Below are 17,834 nucleotides of genomic sequence, written 5' to 3'. Positions count from 1 at the left end.
CTGTGCCTCTACTGACGACTTTCTGACCTCCAAATGCTTGCTGCTAGGATTAATTTATGCCAACCCCTCCTGGTGTGTCGTCCTGTGACTGATGTACTCTTGTTCCACGAAAGGGGACCATGCATCCTTTCGTTAAAAAGCAACTCCGGGATGAAGAGAAGAACAAGTGGAAGAACAAGTAGTGGAAGGAGAAGAAAAGGAAAGAAAAGGAGTTACTGAAGGATAACTGGGGTCGGGCCAGGCTGCTTCCCCGGCAAAGTGCACCCGGTTGGTGATGCAGGACCGTTATGATCCAGACCTTGATACGCGTCGGTGTCGAACCAGCACTGGTTTGCACCCGACGAGCTGCCCACCTCGCCACTGTCTGCCATGTGCTTGATGTCGCTCCAGTAGGCCAGCCTCCTCACTTCCTCGTCGGCGTGGACGATGGCGGCGTCCAGTGCCTCCCTTCGCCTCAACAGCTTCGTACTGGGCTCGGTGGCCATCTTCTCCAGCTCCTGTATCGTCCCGTCATGCTTCTTCATCATGTGGCTCAGCAGCTGCCTTCGTGACGCCTGAAATACGAAGAAGGACATAATTTCATGCATTTCATCCTGCAGGGCCGACAAGTCCATGGCGTGCTCCAGGTAGTTGTCGACTGCCTCCAACTTCTCGCGATCTATCCTCGCTTGCCGTAGGGTCTGCATCAGCGCCTCGATGCTTTCGATGTCTCTCCTGTCCTCGCCGATGTCGGAATGCGACACCTTGGACATGCCTGGCTTGCTGGGTGCCCGACTGCTGGCAGCGCTGCTCCCGTTTAGCCGGGGACTGCGGTCGGATGGCGAGTGATTGGCGGGGTGGTTGGCGTTGAGCATTTGCGGCTCCGACGAGACGTCGGCCCCCTTCTTCTTCGCCCTCTTGCGAATCCAGGTGCGTTTTCGGACGAACGAGTTCCACCACGACGCACGGTGCCACGAGAAAGTTCTGGAAAAGGCAAACGAGTATTCCCAGCCGCCCTCGTCCTCGCCCTCCTGATGGTAGAGCCGCCACTCGGGCCAGACCCATTCCCACGACGGATCGGGCACTTGGGCGGTGAATATGTTGGTCGGAGAAGTCTTGTGGTATGCGTTGGCTGAGCAAAGGCAGCAGTTAGCACGGGCGAATCAGAGGCTTTGGGGGCGACGATGTCGTCGACGACCACGTACTCCAGGCGGGGGGGTCAAGTCCACCAAGGGCCTTGGAGGAGAAGAGGGCGATGCCGCAGAGGAAGCCGCCTCTTTCATTTTCGTACAGTATATCCACCGTCGTCTCCCGTTTGATTTCGGCCTTCTTGCCCGCGACCTGTACCCTCGGGTTGCGGAGGTGCTCGGCTGAGGGAGCTGCCATGGCGCGTCAGAAGTGGCGAGACGACGAGATCGATGAACATGTGACGATTACCTTGGACCTCGATGGAAGGCCGCAGGGCCGGCTGAGGCAGAGCGGCTTCATGCGGCGCCCCTCCACAGGAAAGGCTGTCGGCTTCTCGATCCTCCTCGTCGATTCGTCCCGGGGAACCGGTACGATTGTGCTGGCCCCCGGAGACAGGACGAGGCTGATCGCCTTGTATCCTAGGAGTGGGCCGTTCCCGGCCCGCATCGTGGACGAGCAACGCCGACTGAGACTCGGGAGAGGTGTTCTGGGTTCCCGCGCTCGAGCTCTGTGCCGTCGGTGACGTGGGAGACACTGGCTCGTCGTGGTTGACCAGACCAATCTCGTGGTCGTAGTCGCTCGGCCTCAACCCGGTCACACGACGAGAGCTCCGAACCTTGACCATCGCTGGCGCTGGCCGGCGCCGTGGTGAGTGGTGCCACCGGTCGTCGATGCAGCGTCGTCGTCGAACTCGCGGTGAACTCGATTGTGTCGAAGGATGCGATGCAGCCTGGAAGAGAGGGACCAAGATGGGAGATGAAGTCGACGATGAATCAATCAACCAGCGAAGCGGAACAAGAATGAAGGCAATTGCCGTTGTTCCCCTCCTGGTCCATCAAACCGTCTCGACTGTCTCGGTCTGGAGCTGAAAGTGAGACAGTGGACCGACCTCTGGTCCAAGCCTGCGAACTGCTGACCTTCTATACGGAGTGGACGGGGGAGGGTTTTGAAGGATATGACGGCCGAGCGCTTGCCTGCACGGTGGGTGGCCTTTGGGCCCTGGAAAGCTGGCACTAGGCACTGGAAGCTGCCACGGGAAGACGCCCAATGAGACAATGGTGCCACTTCCTAGTTCAGATTCACCCACAACGGCATCGCCAACTAAGTATTATTTTCTGTACGGAGATGGCGACAAACGGAACGCGGAAGGCGGGGCGAAAGCTAGCTAGTGTTCGAGAGAAGACGCTTTCACTAGTGGGAACCGAGCAATGACATGATGCTATTTTCCCATTCATGGAAACGGAGAAAACCAGCCTGCGTCGGCTGTTTCCACCTGGCAGCTTCCACCGTTCTGAGTCGGCACTGGGCCCGTCGATGATGTAATATGGGAATGGAGGTACTTGGTAGCTACTTGCCTGGACCGGGAAGGTCCTCGGTACGTTCGCGTCTTTCCATGTACATGCAAGTACATGCACATTTCACCCACGCCTAAGTACTTGCACTGTACGGAGTAGGTGTGCAAGTACTCTGTAGATGAGCTCCGTACAATGCACTATAACAATGCACTAGGACTACTCCGTACGTGCCGACTAGTGCACCTACTACGGGGTCCGCCATACTACTGGCACATTTCACTGCTACTGGAACTACTAATAACCCTGATGTGCCGTGTTCAGTCTTTCAGGCGCACCATTCAGACTTCAAGTTCCAGGCTCCTCGAGCACCTAGGCCTTAGACCCTGCCTCCCCCCTCCCGCCCCCCAGTGGACGCTGTCGCAAGCATTCCCCACCAGACGGCACGCAAAGGAACAGTGGGGTGGACCCAAGTCTGGGGCGTTCCTCGATTCCAGTGACATCAGTGACCTCATATCATCTGAACCCATCAGACCACGAGACGTCCCGTCGTCCGTTTCCTGTCGTTCTTCTCGACGTCGCCGCGATCCTTTCCCATCATGAATTACGAATGAGCCATGTAGATAACTCGTAACTATGTCCGCGGTAGGATTTGACCTTTGTGTAATATCGCACGCGCGTGTCGCGAATCGCGAGTCTTGGTCTCAGCCAGCCAAAGTGAACAAAGGACGAATTCGTACGCACGTTGCGGTTGGCCCGCTGAACAGCGCAAAATGCACAGTGTGCCATGATGTTTTGTACAGTACATGGCCTCCACCCTGACCAGCACGCACCTACGTCATGCTTCCCTCTGCCACCAATTCTTTCGTCGCCGGCTTGAGAAGGCTTGCGTAGGGTCTCACCAGAGCCGTTGCCCGAGGCTGGTCGAAGCTCCCAACTGCACCAAGAAGCAGCCCCCCCAGTTTGCATTGTGCACCACCTTTCGCATGCCTCTCCCCTCTCCCCCTCTCATTCTTCCCCCCTGCCACCCCCAATTTACCACCTACTGGTGATGAACACGCACGAACCGTAATAACCATCGTCAAAGGTCGCGAGCACTTCCGTGCACAAGCCCTTCCTGATCCATCATCCATCATCCGCCGCCGCAGCAACTTCGCCATCATGTCCAAGTCGAGAATGCCACTGATGCTCGGCCTCGGTGCCGCTGGTGGCGTCGGCTACTACCTGTACAGTGCCGGCGGCAACCCCAAAGCCGCCGAGAACAAGTTTGAGAGTCCGTACCTCTCTCTTTCTTCGCCAGACTCTCCCCCCCTCCCTCGCCCTCTTGCTCCGTGGCTGACTGATCGCGCGTGCCGCAGGTGACATGCACAAGGTCTCCGCCGAGATCAAGTCGCATCTGCCCGGCAGGTCCCCCGAGGCCGAGAAGGACTTGAAGAAGTTCGGCGCCGAGACCGGCGCGAAGATTGATAAAGCGGTTGGTCACCCTCTCCCGCACACGTGCGCGGTTGCTGACGAAGGGGCAGTGGGCTGAGGCCGACCGGCAGGCTGGGAAGCTCAAGAGCAACGCCGAGGCTTATGCAAAGGACGCAAAGGCGGAGGCCATGAAGGCCGTCGACAAATTCGATTCGAAAGTCGAGGAGGGCGCTGCCAAGGCCAAGGGCGGCATATCAAGTTGGTTCCGTAGTGGGAACAGCAAATAAAGCACACACGGGGAGCGCCTCGACGAATGCCGCATACTGTCACTCCCTTCACCAGCCGAGGAAGCGAGTGGGCGCATCGGTGGGCGTAGGAATTGGATGCCGTTGCGACTGTTGGTTGTACGAGAAGCTCTGACGGGTGAAACCGCTCGAGTTCTGCCTTTCGCTGCATTTGCTCTCCTCGCGCGCTTCTGCACTGCGCTGTGCTGTGCTGGACGCCGCAACTGCCAAACAAACACCAAGAGATAATCGACAGATACATGCCGCCCAATCCAAAACTCCGTGCCTCCAGAACAACGTGATGGTACGTACGTTCGTACTGCAGTATCGTCGTCCAAGCCAAGCCAAGCCAAGCCAAGCCAAACCAAAGCAAACGACACCATACTGCACCCTACCCTGACAAACCAAAGGCTTCATCTAATTGGTCTCCTTGGAAGCAAGCAAGCAAGCACTCCTTCCCTTTCTCGTACATTCTCCCGTTCACGAATCCAGCCCTGCTGCGACGAGCTTCAGGATCGCCTCGGTTCCCTTGAGCGCGTTCAGGGGATTCTTGGCTATTGGCTGCCATGCTTCGCCGTGCTTGGGCTCGTTTTGCACGCACTTGCTCACCACCTCCTCCCTCTTCTCGTCCGTGCCGTGCTGGCAGAGAAATCGATAGTACCAAGCCCAGCTGTCGCCGCAGTCCGGGTCGAGCACGAGCGCCTTCTCGAACCAGTTCTGCGCCTTCTCGAGCTTGCGGTCGCCCCAGAAGATGCGCGCGACGCCGACGAAGAGCAGCGGATCGTTGTCCATCTTCTTGATGGCCTCGAGACTGCGCGGCTTGCGCTGCGTCCGGGGTTCCAGGTGCCAAATCTGCTCCACCCACAGCTGCCCGCTCTTGGGCACCTCGTGCTGCGCCCGGGCCATCATCGATTTGGCCTGCGGCATGTTGCCCGCTCGCCGCTCCAGCCGAACGGACTCGCACCAGAGCTCGGCGCTCTTGGGAATCGCGAGCCGGCCGCGGTCGAGGATGGAACGGGCCTTGACCGTCAGGCCTGCCTTCTCCTCCAGACGGGAGTAGAGGAGCCAGAGGGGCGCCGAGCTGGGCACCGCCTTGACGCCCGTCGCGTACGCATCCCTAGCCTGGCCCGTCTTGCCCAGGTCTTCGTAGATCTGGCCCTTTTGCATCCACAGCCGAGGTGAAGCCGGGAACTTCTGGAGCGCCGTGAGGACCATGTCCAGGGCCGCCTCGGCCGCCCCGTGCACCCTCTCGAACGCGACGCTCTTCATCCACACTCGATCGGTCGATGCCTGCTCGCGCGCAATGGAAAGCAGCTCGCGCGCCTGGTCGACGTTGCCGCTCTCCGACTCGAGCTTGACGGCCGCCAGCCAGATGTCTTCGTTGTTGGGATTCTGCTGGAAGGCCCGCTTGAGGACGAGTCGAGCGCCGTCCACCTCGCCCGCCTGCCACTTCTCCTTGGCCAGCATCATCCACAGCTCTTCGCTTCGCGGGCAAGCCTCGACCGCCTTTTCGAGGAGCTGCCACAGCGACTCTCGAGTCCCGTGGTTCCTCTCGAGGTCCGCCGCCGCCGTCCACATCGTCTTGCTGTGGATGAACACCCGTAGCGCGTAGGCGTATATGGCCCGGGCCGTCTCGTATTTGCCCCGGTTGATGCTTGCCCTGGCGTCTTCCATCCACGTGTCCTTGCGGTCGTCGTCTTCGTCCAGCTTCCAACCCAGCGTCTCGCGGATGATGTTCTCGCACGTCATTGTTGCCCCTTCCTCCTCGCACTTCTCGGCCTCGCCGATCCACTCCTCGCGCGTCGGCATGGCCGATTCCTTGGCGAGAACCTGCACCGCGCGCTTCATCACGTTGACCTTGGCCGCCTGACCGAGCTGCTCCTGCAGACGAGCGGCGGCTATCCAGATCTCGTACGATGTGGGCACGGCCTTTCGAGCCTTGTTGAGAACCTTTTGCGCGTTCTCCGGCGACTCTAGCTGCGCCAACGCGAGCCACAAGTCCACCGACAGGGGGATGAGCTCGGTTGCCTTGGCCAGCATGAGCTTCGCGTCGTCCGGGTTGCCTTCCAGGTTTACCGCCTCCTTCCAGAGAGCCTCGGACTCCGGCAGGTGATCCAGAGCCTGGCGGATCACGCGCTTCTTGTTGTTCGGGATGTTCTCCAGCCCCATCGCCTCCACCCAAAGCCGGACCGACCTCGGGTTCGATTCGATGGCTCGGCGGGCGATGACTTTCGCATTGGGGGATTCATGGTTCAGTCGAATGTTCTCGAGCCACGCGTCCTCGCTCTTTGGGCACTGCGCGCAGCCCTTGTCAATCGTTTTCCTCGCCGCCACGATTTTGCCCGCGAGTTCTTCCAAACGCGCAGCCGCGATCCACCCGAGCGCGTTGTTCGGGTTCGTCTTGACGACCGACTGCAGCAACTCCCGCACACGGTTGATGTCGCCAACCTGCGCTTGGCCGTTCATCTGCATCTTGTTGAGGCTCGTGATGTATCCCTGCGGGTCGATGGTCGAGGCACTGCCTGCGACCGAGTCGGTGCCGGCACTTTGCGACGCCTGTTCCAGTCTTGACTTGAGCACCTTGTCGCGCGCGGCGCCGATTTCGGCAAAGTTGGTCATTGTGCCGTCGCCGCCATCGCCATGCCCCGACGTGGTCCCACTGTCCGCGACCGTTGTGCTCATCTCGTTGGCGTCCCGAGCCGCTGCGAGTACGCTATCCGGCACCGCGTAGAATCGCTGACGCAACGCCTGTTTGCTGCGTCGATTCTTTCCGGTCAAGTCTCCAACCTCGGGGAGGTTCGCCCACTCCTCGTCCGTGACGGTGCTAAGCGCTCGTTTGAGGTCCGTGAACTGCTGTTGGATCTTCGGGTTGTTCCGCTCAAACTCGTCCAGTTCGGCCTTCTCACGTTCCTCTCGTTGTCTTTTCCTTCTATCCATGCGCTCATCCACCCATTCCCACACACGGTCCGCTTCCTCGTCATCCTTGTCGTAGACGCCGCCGGCGAAGAGGCCTACCTCGTTGTCGGGGTCCTGGTATCTTGTTTCGTCTTCCTCCACTTCCTCTTCTTCCTTTCCCTTCTTACCATCCTTCCCCTTCCCATCCTGAACGATACCTAGCTTCGCAGCACGCTTGGCGAGAGCTTCCTTGATTTGGTCCTCGCTGGGGCCGTCGCGAGCAGGACCTAAATCGGATCTTGTCGTGAAGCCGGTCGCTCCTCGACCGAGACCCGCAACGTAGTTTTCAGGCGGCGGCTGGCTCAAGAAATCCCGTCGTCCCGACATCGTGGTTGACGCGTTGGCGAGGAAGGGCGACGGAGCTGACGGAGTGGTGGGAAGGCTGAGCTGGCCAACCTTGTGAGCCTCGTTTCGGTGGCCTGCGTCAAGGAGGTCGAAATTCCTGGTGGGTACGCAGTGCAAAAAAGGCGTAGACGCGGTGAAAATACGGCAGCATGTGGGCCCAGGCATTCACTAATTCGCCCAGATATGCACTTGTGCACATGGCATACTAGACAATAGCACCGGTCTCTCCAATCGTTATCGATAACGAATGGCAGGGGATTCGCTATCAAAAAAGTTTCCCGCATCACCGCCGCCCCTCACCGCACTGATGCTCCCTCCCACTGCAGCAACCATCCCTCCATTCACCCACCCAGCATCGCCGTCATGGCCAAAACCAAGCACGTAAAGCGTGGTAGCGCTGCCGGCACGCCTTACGAGCGACCCGGTGCCAGTGCCGGCGCAGCCAAGAACAATGTCTTCAAGTTCAACACAAACTTCGGCCAGCATATCCTCAAGAATCCCGGTGTCTCGGACGCAATCGTCGACAAGGCCTACCTAAAACCCACGGATACCGTACTGGAGATCGGCCCTGGTACCGGTAACCTGACGGTAAGGATATTGGAAAAGGCAAAGAAATGCATATGCGTCGAACTCGACCCGCGAATGGCGGCCGAAGTGACGAAGCGTGTCCAGGGAAAACCTGAGCAGCGCAAACTGGAGGTTATTTTGGGTGATGTGATTAAGACGGAGTTGCCAGCGTTTGATGTTTGCATTTCAAATACCCCCTATCAGGTGAGTTGATGCCCCACGACGAATTCGCCTTTCTTCGTGCGAGCGATGCCCATCGATGCTCACACCTGCTGGCAGATTTCCTCGCCCCTTGTCTTCAAGCTCCTCGCCATGCCCAACCCCCCGCGCACCTCCATCCTCATGTTCCAGCGTGAATTTGCCCTCCGGTTGACGGCACGGCCGGGAGACGCCCTCTACTGCCGACTCTCCGTCAACGCCCAGTTCTGGGCCAAGATCACCCACATCATGAAGGTCGGCAAGAACAACTTCAGGCCTCCGCCGCAAGTCGAGTCCTCGGTCGTCCGCATCGAGCCCAAGGTTGGCAAGGACCGCCCCAACGTCAGCTGGGACGAGTGGGACGGCCTGTTGCGCATCTGCTTCGTGCGCAAGAACAAGACCCTCCGGGCGAGCTGGCTCGGCACCAAGGAGGTGCTTGCCATGGTGGAGAGGAATTATCGCACGTGGTGCGCCATGAATGGCGTGGCCGTTGACGAAACGCTGGTGGACGACGACGGCAATGACGACATGGAGACCGACGATGTCGGCAATGCCGGTGCCGACGACATGGACGTCGACGATGCCGACGATGACGACACGCCCGACTTCTTCAAAGAGATGCGCAACTCCGCTGCCTCCATCCCAAAGACCAAGAGCAAGCGCAAGAAGACCAAGGTCGCCGAGCTTGTCCGTGAAAAAATCCGTAAGGTTCTCGAGGACGTGACCGAGCTGGCCGAAAGGCGTTCCGGCAAGTGTGACGAAAATGACTTCCTCCGACTGCTGTTTGCGTTCAACGAGGAGGGCATCCACTTCTCTTGAATGAACTCTCTGTGTTCACAAGCTGGAATTGATTCATGTCTGGAGCCAATATTGGCGGATGACAATGAGGCGTCGAGAGGGAAGAAGGCGTTTGGGATCTCACGTGCGCTCGTGTTTTCAATGCAACCTCGGGAAGGCAGTTAGTTGAGTTGGGTTTGGTAGATATCACCATTGCTTCAAGCACGATAGCAAGTCACTCTATTTCGAATGACAAGTTCCCACGATGCAAAGGCGCCGCACCATCGGCACCATCTCGCACCTCACAGTCGAGGAATCGTCCGAGCGCTCGATAATTGCCATTCTCTACCAAAGCATCCTGTCGGTACTCTTTCTAACCCATGTCCCTGGGAAACCTCCACCATACTTGCTGGCCTCATGTCCCCTTCATGATCCCTCTTCACCCAGGTTGGTGCGGTTTATGCGAGTACCACAAAAGCCTTTACAATTACACGCTGTAGTAGCTGCCACTTTTGCCATCTAATGCCACGACGGGCAAAGTGAAGAACCCACTCCCGTTCAATCAACCAAGAAGTGGTACGTGCCCTTCTCTCGCCTTGAATGTTGCTTTTGCCCGATTGCCGAAGGGATCTCCCTCGAATCGTGACCTGTCGTTTCTGAAGCCTACACGGCTGTTCCGGCCGACGCTCCTTGGGGCCGGCCAGTCTATAACCCAAGAGAAGAATGAAAAAGGAAAAAAAGGAGAAACCAACAGCAGATTCCATCTTGACCTCTATTTCAGGCGCAGTCATCATGTGGCCGAAGATGTGAACTCAACGCTAGTGCTCCCCAGATGCCGTTGCACGCGCGCTCGTATATGTAAGACTGGGAATGTGCGGGAATGACAAAAGAAAAGGGCAAGACGCAATAGCTCGGCGCGCTTTACGAAGTGCCAAAATGAGTGTTGTTCGGTCTCAGGGACGGGTTGTTGGCCGAGTTCGGCTTGACGGTGGCTCGCCCCGAGACGGTTGCGCTGCGCACACGAGCGCTGAGAGGGAGCGTGTACTTGACGACGCCTTTTATGATGAGATCAAACTCGTTCTGGTAGATGCGCTCCCACCGCTTGGCGCCGCCGGCGGTATCGTTTCCAGGGTACCGAAGTTGCATCTCCGCCTTCGACGACGAGGTTCCCTGGTGGAAGAGCGAGCCCTCGAAGGTTAGGGGACTGTCGAACTCGGTGATCCTCCCCAGCAGCATGTTGGGCCTCAGGTCGTCCGTACCGCCGCCGCCATCGCCCGGATCATTTGGCGGGTCGTTGGCGGGATCGTCCTGGGCGCGAAAGGAAGGACCGTGATTTCCCCACCCGCCCGAATCTGTGCCTGCGTGCTCCGACTTGGCAAAGATCTCCAGGTTGGCGTGGTCGATGGTGACGACGACGATGTTTGGGTTGTGGGCCCGAACCGTCAGGTCGTACATCAGAACCTGCTGGCTCGTGACGACGTTGTTGATGGAAATGATCTCGATGCCGGTCATGGGCTGCGAGGTGGCAAACATGAATCCGATGGCGCCGGTGATGACCAGCAAAACCATCATGGTCAGGACCAGGCAGGCGGCGAAACGATTGAGGTACGAAGACCGTCTCGTATACGTTTGCGACTCTGCCTGGCGTAAATTATGCGGCCCACGCCTTCGACCTCCCCGATAGGAGCGGGCCGAGTCGAGCAGAGGGGTCCGCTCATCGTCGGCGCCCCCCGCTTCGTCCAAGTCGTAGCTTGGCGACAGCTGCATGAACGATCGCTTCGTGCTCAGGTGTCCGCGGGCTGAATGGTAGTCCCGGGGGCTCGCCGGGCCCGAGGAGACACGTGAATTACTACCGCCTGCCAGCTTTGACTTGGAAGCGTTGGGGAAAGGGGACTCGTTGTCGAACAGGGACGCATGCCCGTTGCCGGGCTGGCGGCCCCATCGGCCGATGTGGTGGTGGTGACGGACGGTGCCTCGGGCGGAACCGCCGGCGCTTCGACCGGTTCCCTTGCCGTCCTCTTCTCCGGGGGTCAGGCAGTCGCTCGCGTTCCCGTTGAAGGTGTTGACAAACTTCATGCTTTTCTTGGCTACGGGGCCGTGACCGTGACCGTGGGCGTGACCGTGGGCGTGGGCGTGACCGTGGTGGCTGCCGTCCTGAATAACTCCATAGATGGACCGCAAGTTCGGCCGATCGGCTTGGCTGGCCATAGAGGTTGTGCTAGGGGTCCTAGAATGGAAGCGGCGGTTGGACCTTTCCGTGTTGTCCGGAGGATTGGAATCGTAAACGAAGGTTTCCTCCGAGTCGGACGTGTTCGCCTCGTCCACGGCGCTGGCAACCTTGGCTTCGAAGATGTCTGCCTTGGACGATCCTGCGCGACGTGTAAGCGAGCAGGCGGGAGCGGGAGCGGGAGCGGGAGAGAGGGGCTCGGGCCTACCTGTTGCCGAGTTGATCGATGGCTGCTTGCGCGCCGTCTTCTTCTTCTCCTTCTTCGGCTTGATGGTTTCCGTACTCGCCTTCGGCTTGAGGGTTCCGCCGCCGCCGTCCAGCTTGGCGCCGACGGCCAGGGCCACCTGGGGAACGCTGGGGACGATCTCGGTCTCCACCGTCATGGTCTGGGTAGAACCCTCCGGCTTGGGCTTGGACTGCTTCATGGACATGGCGCTCGACTGTCGCGAGACGAGCGGGGGCGGCACCGAGGCCGGCCTGCGCGGCTCCGTCCTGGCCACAGCGGCATCGGCGGTGGCGGTAGCCGTCTGCTGGCTCAGCATGATGATCTTGGGATTCGGGGGGCGACCGGTGGTGTCGTTCGGGTCGACGTCTGAATGGATTTCCGACGCAGCCAATTTTTCCTTTGCATTCTCCACCAAGGCGGAGTCGGTCGCGTGGGCGGGAGAGTTGTGCTGGCTGACTTCCTGCACCGTTTCCAGTGGTCCGCGGGTCGGCGTTCGGATGCCCGAGGGTGAATGGGAACCATCCGTGTCGCTGTCCAGGGTTGCGTGCGAGAACTCGGTCGGCTGAGGCGACGGCGTCGGTCGTTGAATGCTTATCGCAGGAGGATCCGACTCGTTTCGTCGCGCCGGGGTGCCAGGCTTGGCCAAGTGAGGCGGCGGCGATCGTAAACGGGGGGAGACTGGCCAGCGCGAGCTCTCCTTGAGCTCCTGGACGGCGAGCGGCTTCTGGGGAGTGGGTGCGAATATGTGCAGGTCCTTGCTCGCCGGGCGCAGGCAGGGGGTCGTCGTCGACGAGAGCGTTCGCGGAGCCGACGCTGGCTCCGGAATCGTCGACTTGGGCAGGCGGGACGGACTCGAGTCTTGAATGCTGTTCTTGCGTGACCGGCTGGCACTGGCGAGCCTCTGGGCCGACGACGTTCGACGAGGGTTCCGCGTTGGGGAGGCGTCTCGGGAGGCGGTCACGGGTGACTGATTGCCCGAGTTGGTCGTCGAAGACTGTCTCGACGTCTGACTGCCGGTGGTCGGGTTCGTGGACGGTGTGGGAGTACCGGGGGCACCTCCCGGCTGATGATTCGCCATCCTGCTGGCGGCGGTTTGCGCGGCGGCTTGGAGGCCGTCACTCACGGGCGGCGGCGCCTTGTCCATGTCCGCGTCCATGTGCGTGGGAGTGTGTTGTGGGATGGCTGCAGAGCATGCATGCCCGGGTGACGAGGGCTTCACTGGGTAGACTGTTGGTGCAGGCCGCGGTCGAGGGTCAGTATCATCGTGGTTGGCCCGTCACTGACGCAGGCAGACCATGCTCGGTGGCGGCGACGGGTCTGGGGCGTGGTGCCCAACGCCGATGCGTGCAGATGAGATGGAGGCGGATGGATGGGCACGGAGAACGGGGGGTCCAGGGATTCGGAGCAAACGGGGTACGTGTAACGAGGGCGGTGGTAACTCGTACTTTTGCAGGTAAGGATGCCGGCCTTGGGTGTTTGTTGGCTGCAGAGGCCCTGGCTGGGGCGACGGAATCCTGGAACGCCGTTGGTGCGGTTGAGACCGGGAAGGTGCCGGGGGGGCGACTGGGCCAAGCTGGGACGTAAGTGTCGTACAGTAAGTAAGAAAGTACGGGCGAGGTAGCGCGCTCGCAAAGAACGGAGTGCAGCTGCGGCGGCACTGGTGCTCTCTCGGTCAAGTTGGGTTGGCGTACAGGCGGGTATTAGTACAAGCACGCACGAGAGAGAGGAAGACAATCTCTCGGGTCGAGCTTGTTGTGGAACAGAGTCCCACAGCCCACAGTCCGGGTGCAGTTAGCGCGCGTGGGACGGCGAGATGAGTTGGTAATGGGGTCCTCGCCGTGGCAGGCGTGCTACAGTGCTCCGCACTGCCCGTCAACACTGTCACGAGCCTGTGCTCGCCTGGAGTCGCCGACAGCGCCGCCAGGTGCGACGAGTTCAGGTGTCCCAAGTGGTCGGGCGGTGGTGCCGACGCGGAGGGGCGTAGGGGACGGCTGCAGCTGGAAGTGACGTGGAACTCTTCAGGGAATGCTGGAGAAGCGAGGGGAACTTGAATGACGAGGGCAGGATGGAAAAAGAAAGTGTTTTTTATTTCATGCGTGTTACGGACGTGAGACAGCGGTTGGCTGGAGGAGAGGCGGGAGAGGCGAGAGAGGCACGCGCGTATGCATGTACTCCGTACTCCGTACTTGCACATGTAACGAGAACGTTCGACCTGGCAGGCGAGGCACAGAGGGCGACGGCCTACTTGCATGTATTTCTCTCGTCTTCCATGTTCCAGAACTGAGGCCAAGTGACGAAAATCCCCGCAGCAACATGAGCGGGCCGCTGGGGCATGCATGGCAAGGGGTTTGAGGGACATTGCCGCACCGCACCGAGGTTGTGACTACCTAGCACTTGGGGGCACCTGCCACTGCAACACTCGTACCTACCTACTAGCATCTAGCAGGTGGACTCTTGGCCGCACATACTGCACTTACTAGGGCAAGTACCAAACCGAGTACGGTGCGCCTGTACATGCTACGAGAACTGACAGTTACATGTACAGTAGGTGTGTAGGTGTGTTCTTGCTACTGTATACGAATGTGCTCCGGACAAGCAAAGCATTGCAACCAATACCAGGTCTAACCTTTCTACTCCCGAGCACCTCCAAGTATTACCGTGTCCGCGTCCAGGCACTGACAACGGTGTGTGCTGTACTTTTGTACATGCATGCTTCAGGACCTGTGGAGTACAAGTAAGTACTTGCAAGTAGCGCCGCTTCATTACGACGAGGACATGTACTCCGTACAGTACGCGTAAGTACATGTAATAGAGGTGCGGAGTATTTGTACGCATTGCCCGCAGGATACAAGTGCTAGTGTTGTACCCAGTACTTTGCACGGAGGTTAATGCTACGAAATATCACCACCGTCGCAAAGAAGGCTGGGTACTAGGTACCTAGCTGCACAAACACTCGTATCTGCCACTGCTAGCATGTACTTGCTTACAAGTACTCCGTACAAGCAAGTACATACCTATTTATGTGCTTAGGTGCGCAGTAAAGAGTACAGTACCAAGGTACCTGGCAGCCTTTCACCGTGAGCATTGGGATGCCATGGCAGACATGTGCAACCAGGAGGAGGCACAGCCTCCGTACCTACAGTAGCCCTTCCGTAACGAATGCAGGTACTCAGCAATACCTAGCAGGGTGTATGCTTATGCCTTGTACAACGCTCGCCGAGCAATAGTAACGTCGGCGAGTACCCAGTACTTGGAAGTCCCTTTTGCCCGCTCTGAAACGTCCGTATCAGCGGGTGGGATTTTACATGAAGTGTGTGCCAGTGTTCTCCGTACTGTCCAACTATGCACATCAAGGTACTACTGTAGTGTACTGTACACCCACATGAAGGTCTTTGGCACACAGGCAAGTACGGAACTGTACTCCGTACACCGTTCGTAGTCCGTGGTACTGCTGACGCTCTCTCTCGTACGGGACACCAGTCCTCATGGCCACGCTAGCAGCTGGACAAACAGGTACCAGACCAGTCCTGGCCACAACAACCTGGGACCTCGGGTTCAACGGCAGGACTCCTACGCCCCAGCAGCCAAGCCGAACGAACGAGCGGCCCCTTCAAAACATCGTGAGACTGGGAGTGGTCGCCCGGAGATGCGAGGACAAAAGCAAACAACGGCTCAGCATGGCTGGGGCAGACGACGTGGACACACGGGAGGCCTCGGCCGCTTTGGGGCGCCAAACAAGCGGTCACGGATGAGTATTGGCTTCCGGGAAACGGGCGCTGATGAATCTCTGACCGACTCCCTGGACTCTGTAATTATAGTGGCATGTGTTGGGGGGGGGGGGGCAAACTGAGCGGTACCTAAGGTACGGAGTACACTCTTGTACTGTAGGTGCTTGTTTGCACAGGCCGCAGACTTGGTTGGGCTCGGATAAGTACATGTACGTGCTTTACTAGGGCTGCGTGGTGGTGGAAAAGGTACCTGCACTTCCGTACTGCCTCCGTACTGGTATTTCCTAGTACTGCACCTAGTAGGTGTCTACAAATATAGTACCCGCCACTGGACCAAGCTAGAAGACGACGGAACCATGGCCGACACCTTGATTTCGCACCATGGACCTGGCCATGCCAGCTGGATGGGCAGGCAGTTGGGTGGCCTCCCCTCAGCAGGTATTCGTTGTCGAATTTTCCTCGTCAGCTGCTGGTGGACGTGTGCGGAGTACATGTGCCTGTATACTACTGATCGGGGACGTGTCTCGCATCGGAGCACGCGTAATTGCATAATGTATTACTAAGTACTACCTAGGTCTGTACGGGACACAGTGCAGCCCGACGCAGCCATTGTACGTGTGCACTTGCATGGTATTATTAGCACTGTACAACGTACGGTAGACTCGTACTGCGCGTGGGGTGCAACTACCCGCCGCTTATGATTTCCCTGCCCTCTGGGAATTAGAAGGCTGGTTTTTTGTTGACTGTTTACACACCCCAAACAATCCCTTGTATGCACATTTGTGATGCAGCCCCCCAGCGCATGTCGTACTTGCATGTGTGCAACAAGGACGGCCAGTTGCTTGTGCGTATCTGAGGAAATACGGCGTACAGTAATTACAAGTGCTTGCGCTTATGCGTAGTACCTAGTACCTACAGTATTGGGTAGTACCTAGTACTTACTGTACTTAGACTTGGACTGTGACGTGTTGTGTATTATTACTGGGTAATTACCTCCTAGGCACGTAACCTAGTACTGCATTCAATGTACTGAAGAACCCTACAAACTTGATTGACCGTTGCGGTAGGTGTACATGTATGTGTACAGTACTCCGTACAGTAAGTACTTACAACAAACTTAGCACCCAATAATTACTGTACTTACAGTACACTACCTCCTAGGCACGTAACCTAGTACTGCATTCAATGTACTGAAGAACCCTACAAACTTGATTGACCGTTGCGGTAGGTGTACATGTATGTGTACAGTACTCCGTACAGTAAGTACTTACAACAAACTTAGCACCCAATAATTACTGTACTTACAGTACACTAACTCTGCTCCGTATGGAGTACATGTACAGTAATACATGTCCCTGTGTCATTGTAGACAACTCCTACGTGTACTTACATGTTGCACGGGTGAGCACCTGGCTTCTCTAGTGCCGATGCCGCTGCCGATGCCGATGCCGAGCCTAAAACGTAACCTGGTTTGCATTGCGAATCTCCCTCGTATCACTCATGCGTGTAGCATCTGCTCCGTCGGTTGGTTCCTGGCTAGCCTCCCCCTTCCCGCTCTCGTCCCTGGATTGTTTTCTTTGCCGGTCGGCCTCCAGCCCTTGGACGGAGGGGGGCAGGAGGATTTCGTCACATCCCTAGCTGGGAGGTACGTACCACCGACGGCAAGGGTGACTGTCGGAGGCGTACGGCGGTCAAGTCGACACGGCCAGGAAACAGGCGTGGCTTGGTGACTGCAGCACGACACTCATCATGCAACCCATGGCGCTACATGTGGGAGTAGGTACCAAGTACTCCGTACGGAGCACTCCGTACCCAATACTGCTGAGCAGTGAGCACTCTTACCGAGTATCACCTGTACAGAGAGAGAGTGCTCGGTAGGTGTACTACGCAAGTACTTACACCCAAGTACGGAGTACATGTACGGTACTTTGTACAAGTGCTCCGAAACGGAGTGCATGTACTCCATACATGCACTATTATGTCACTTGCCACGTTAGCACCAGCGGCCCAGAATGGTGGAAGGAGCACTGTGGACAGCCACGGCGAGAGCGGTCGGCCGCAGCAGCCTCACCGACCCTCCAGTGCTGGCTGAAGCTCGCAGAGTCCCAGACGTCCTCGCCTCCTCGTCCGCTGGCAACGGCGCAGCTGTGATGACCTTGAGCAACCTCGCAACCTCGCACGACCCAGCCGCACCGACGCCGCCACGCACGCGCATCCACCACGAACCGAACCCCGGCACGGCGTAATCAGGCTCCATCCCGCCCGCATGCCATCCCCTCGCCGCCCTCTCACAGCTTGACACGCTTCCCGTGCCAGCAAGACGCTTCAAGCGGGAAACTTGGGAGCGGAATAGGGCGGCTGGCCGGAGAGCCAGAGAGCCAGAGAGCCAGTCAGCAGCAGCACATGCATACATCTGCTCAGCACTGGGCACTTGCACGCGCTCATTGTTTCCCCGTGCGGACACGGACAGGATACGGATGCGGAGCACGAACGGAGCACGAACAGCCGTCGTACCAGACGAGCTGGTGCGGCCCAGTCTCACCCTCGAAGTCGCTTGACCAGTTTGTTTGCCATGATGGCCATGGGAGTTTGAGCTGACCTGGCAAACACCCAGCGACTGCCACCCGCTGACTTGCCTGCATGCTGGTCGTGCTG

General features: G+C 58.4%; 5 protein-coding genes across 5 annotated transcripts; 2 read left to right on the top strand and 3 right to left on the bottom strand.

Moving 5' to 3' along the window:
- Window positions 1–212: 212 nt before the first annotated feature.
- Window positions 213–1,792, bottom strand: DCS_01618 (meiotically up-regulated 65 protein; the record flags this gene model as incomplete). The annotated part of the gene is made up of 3 exons (XM_040798950.1): window positions 213–1,111; window positions 1,185–1,358; window positions 1,417–1,792. The coding sequence occupies 3 exons, from the start codon at window positions 1,790–1,792 to the stop codon at window positions 213–215; spliced, it is 1,449 nt and encodes a 482-aa protein (XP_040659833.1).
- A 1,828-nt stretch (window positions 1,793–3,620) lies between these two features.
- DCS_01617 (uncharacterized protein) lies at window positions 3,621–4,159 on the top strand (the record flags this gene model as incomplete). Its single annotated transcript, XM_040798949.1, has 3 exons — window positions 3,621–3,732; window positions 3,818–3,933; window positions 3,983–4,159. The coding sequence occupies 3 exons, from the start codon at window positions 3,621–3,623 to the stop codon at window positions 4,157–4,159; spliced, it is 405 nt and encodes a 134-aa protein (XP_040659832.1).
- A 477-nt stretch (window positions 4,160–4,636) lies between these two features.
- On the bottom strand, window positions 4,637–7,438 carry DCS_01616 (uncharacterized protein; the record flags this gene model as incomplete). The annotated part of the gene is made up of 1 exon (XM_040798948.1): window positions 4,637–7,438. The coding sequence occupies one exon, from the start codon at window positions 7,436–7,438 to the stop codon at window positions 4,637–4,639; it is 2,802 nt and encodes a 933-aa protein (XP_040659831.1).
- A 381-nt stretch (window positions 7,439–7,819) lies between these two features.
- On the top strand, window positions 7,820–9,040 carry DCS_01615 (putative rRNA -dimethyltransferase; the record flags this gene model as incomplete). Its single annotated transcript, XM_040798947.1, has 2 exons — window positions 7,820–8,227; window positions 8,303–9,040. The coding sequence occupies 2 exons, from the start codon at window positions 7,820–7,822 to the stop codon at window positions 9,038–9,040; spliced, it is 1,146 nt and encodes a 381-aa protein (XP_040659830.1).
- An 879-nt stretch (window positions 9,041–9,919) lies between these two features.
- DCS_01614 (uncharacterized protein) lies at window positions 9,920–12,607 on the bottom strand (the record flags this gene model as incomplete). The annotated part of the gene is made up of 1 exon (XM_040798946.1): window positions 9,920–12,607. The coding sequence occupies one exon, from the start codon at window positions 12,605–12,607 to the stop codon at window positions 9,920–9,922; it is 2,688 nt and encodes an 895-aa protein (XP_040659829.1).
- Window positions 12,608–17,834: the final 5,227 nt, after the last annotated feature.

This window comes from Drechmeria coniospora, chromosome 01 (assembly GCF_001625195.1).
Source record: "Drechmeria coniospora strain ARSEF 6962 chromosome 01, whole genome shotgun sequence".
Classification (NCBI taxonomy): domain Eukaryota; kingdom Fungi; phylum Ascomycota; class Sordariomycetes; order Hypocreales; family Ophiocordycipitaceae; genus Drechmeria; species Drechmeria coniospora.
Note: the sequence above shows the minus strand (reverse complement) of the source record. Positions and strands in the feature narration are given on the sequence as shown.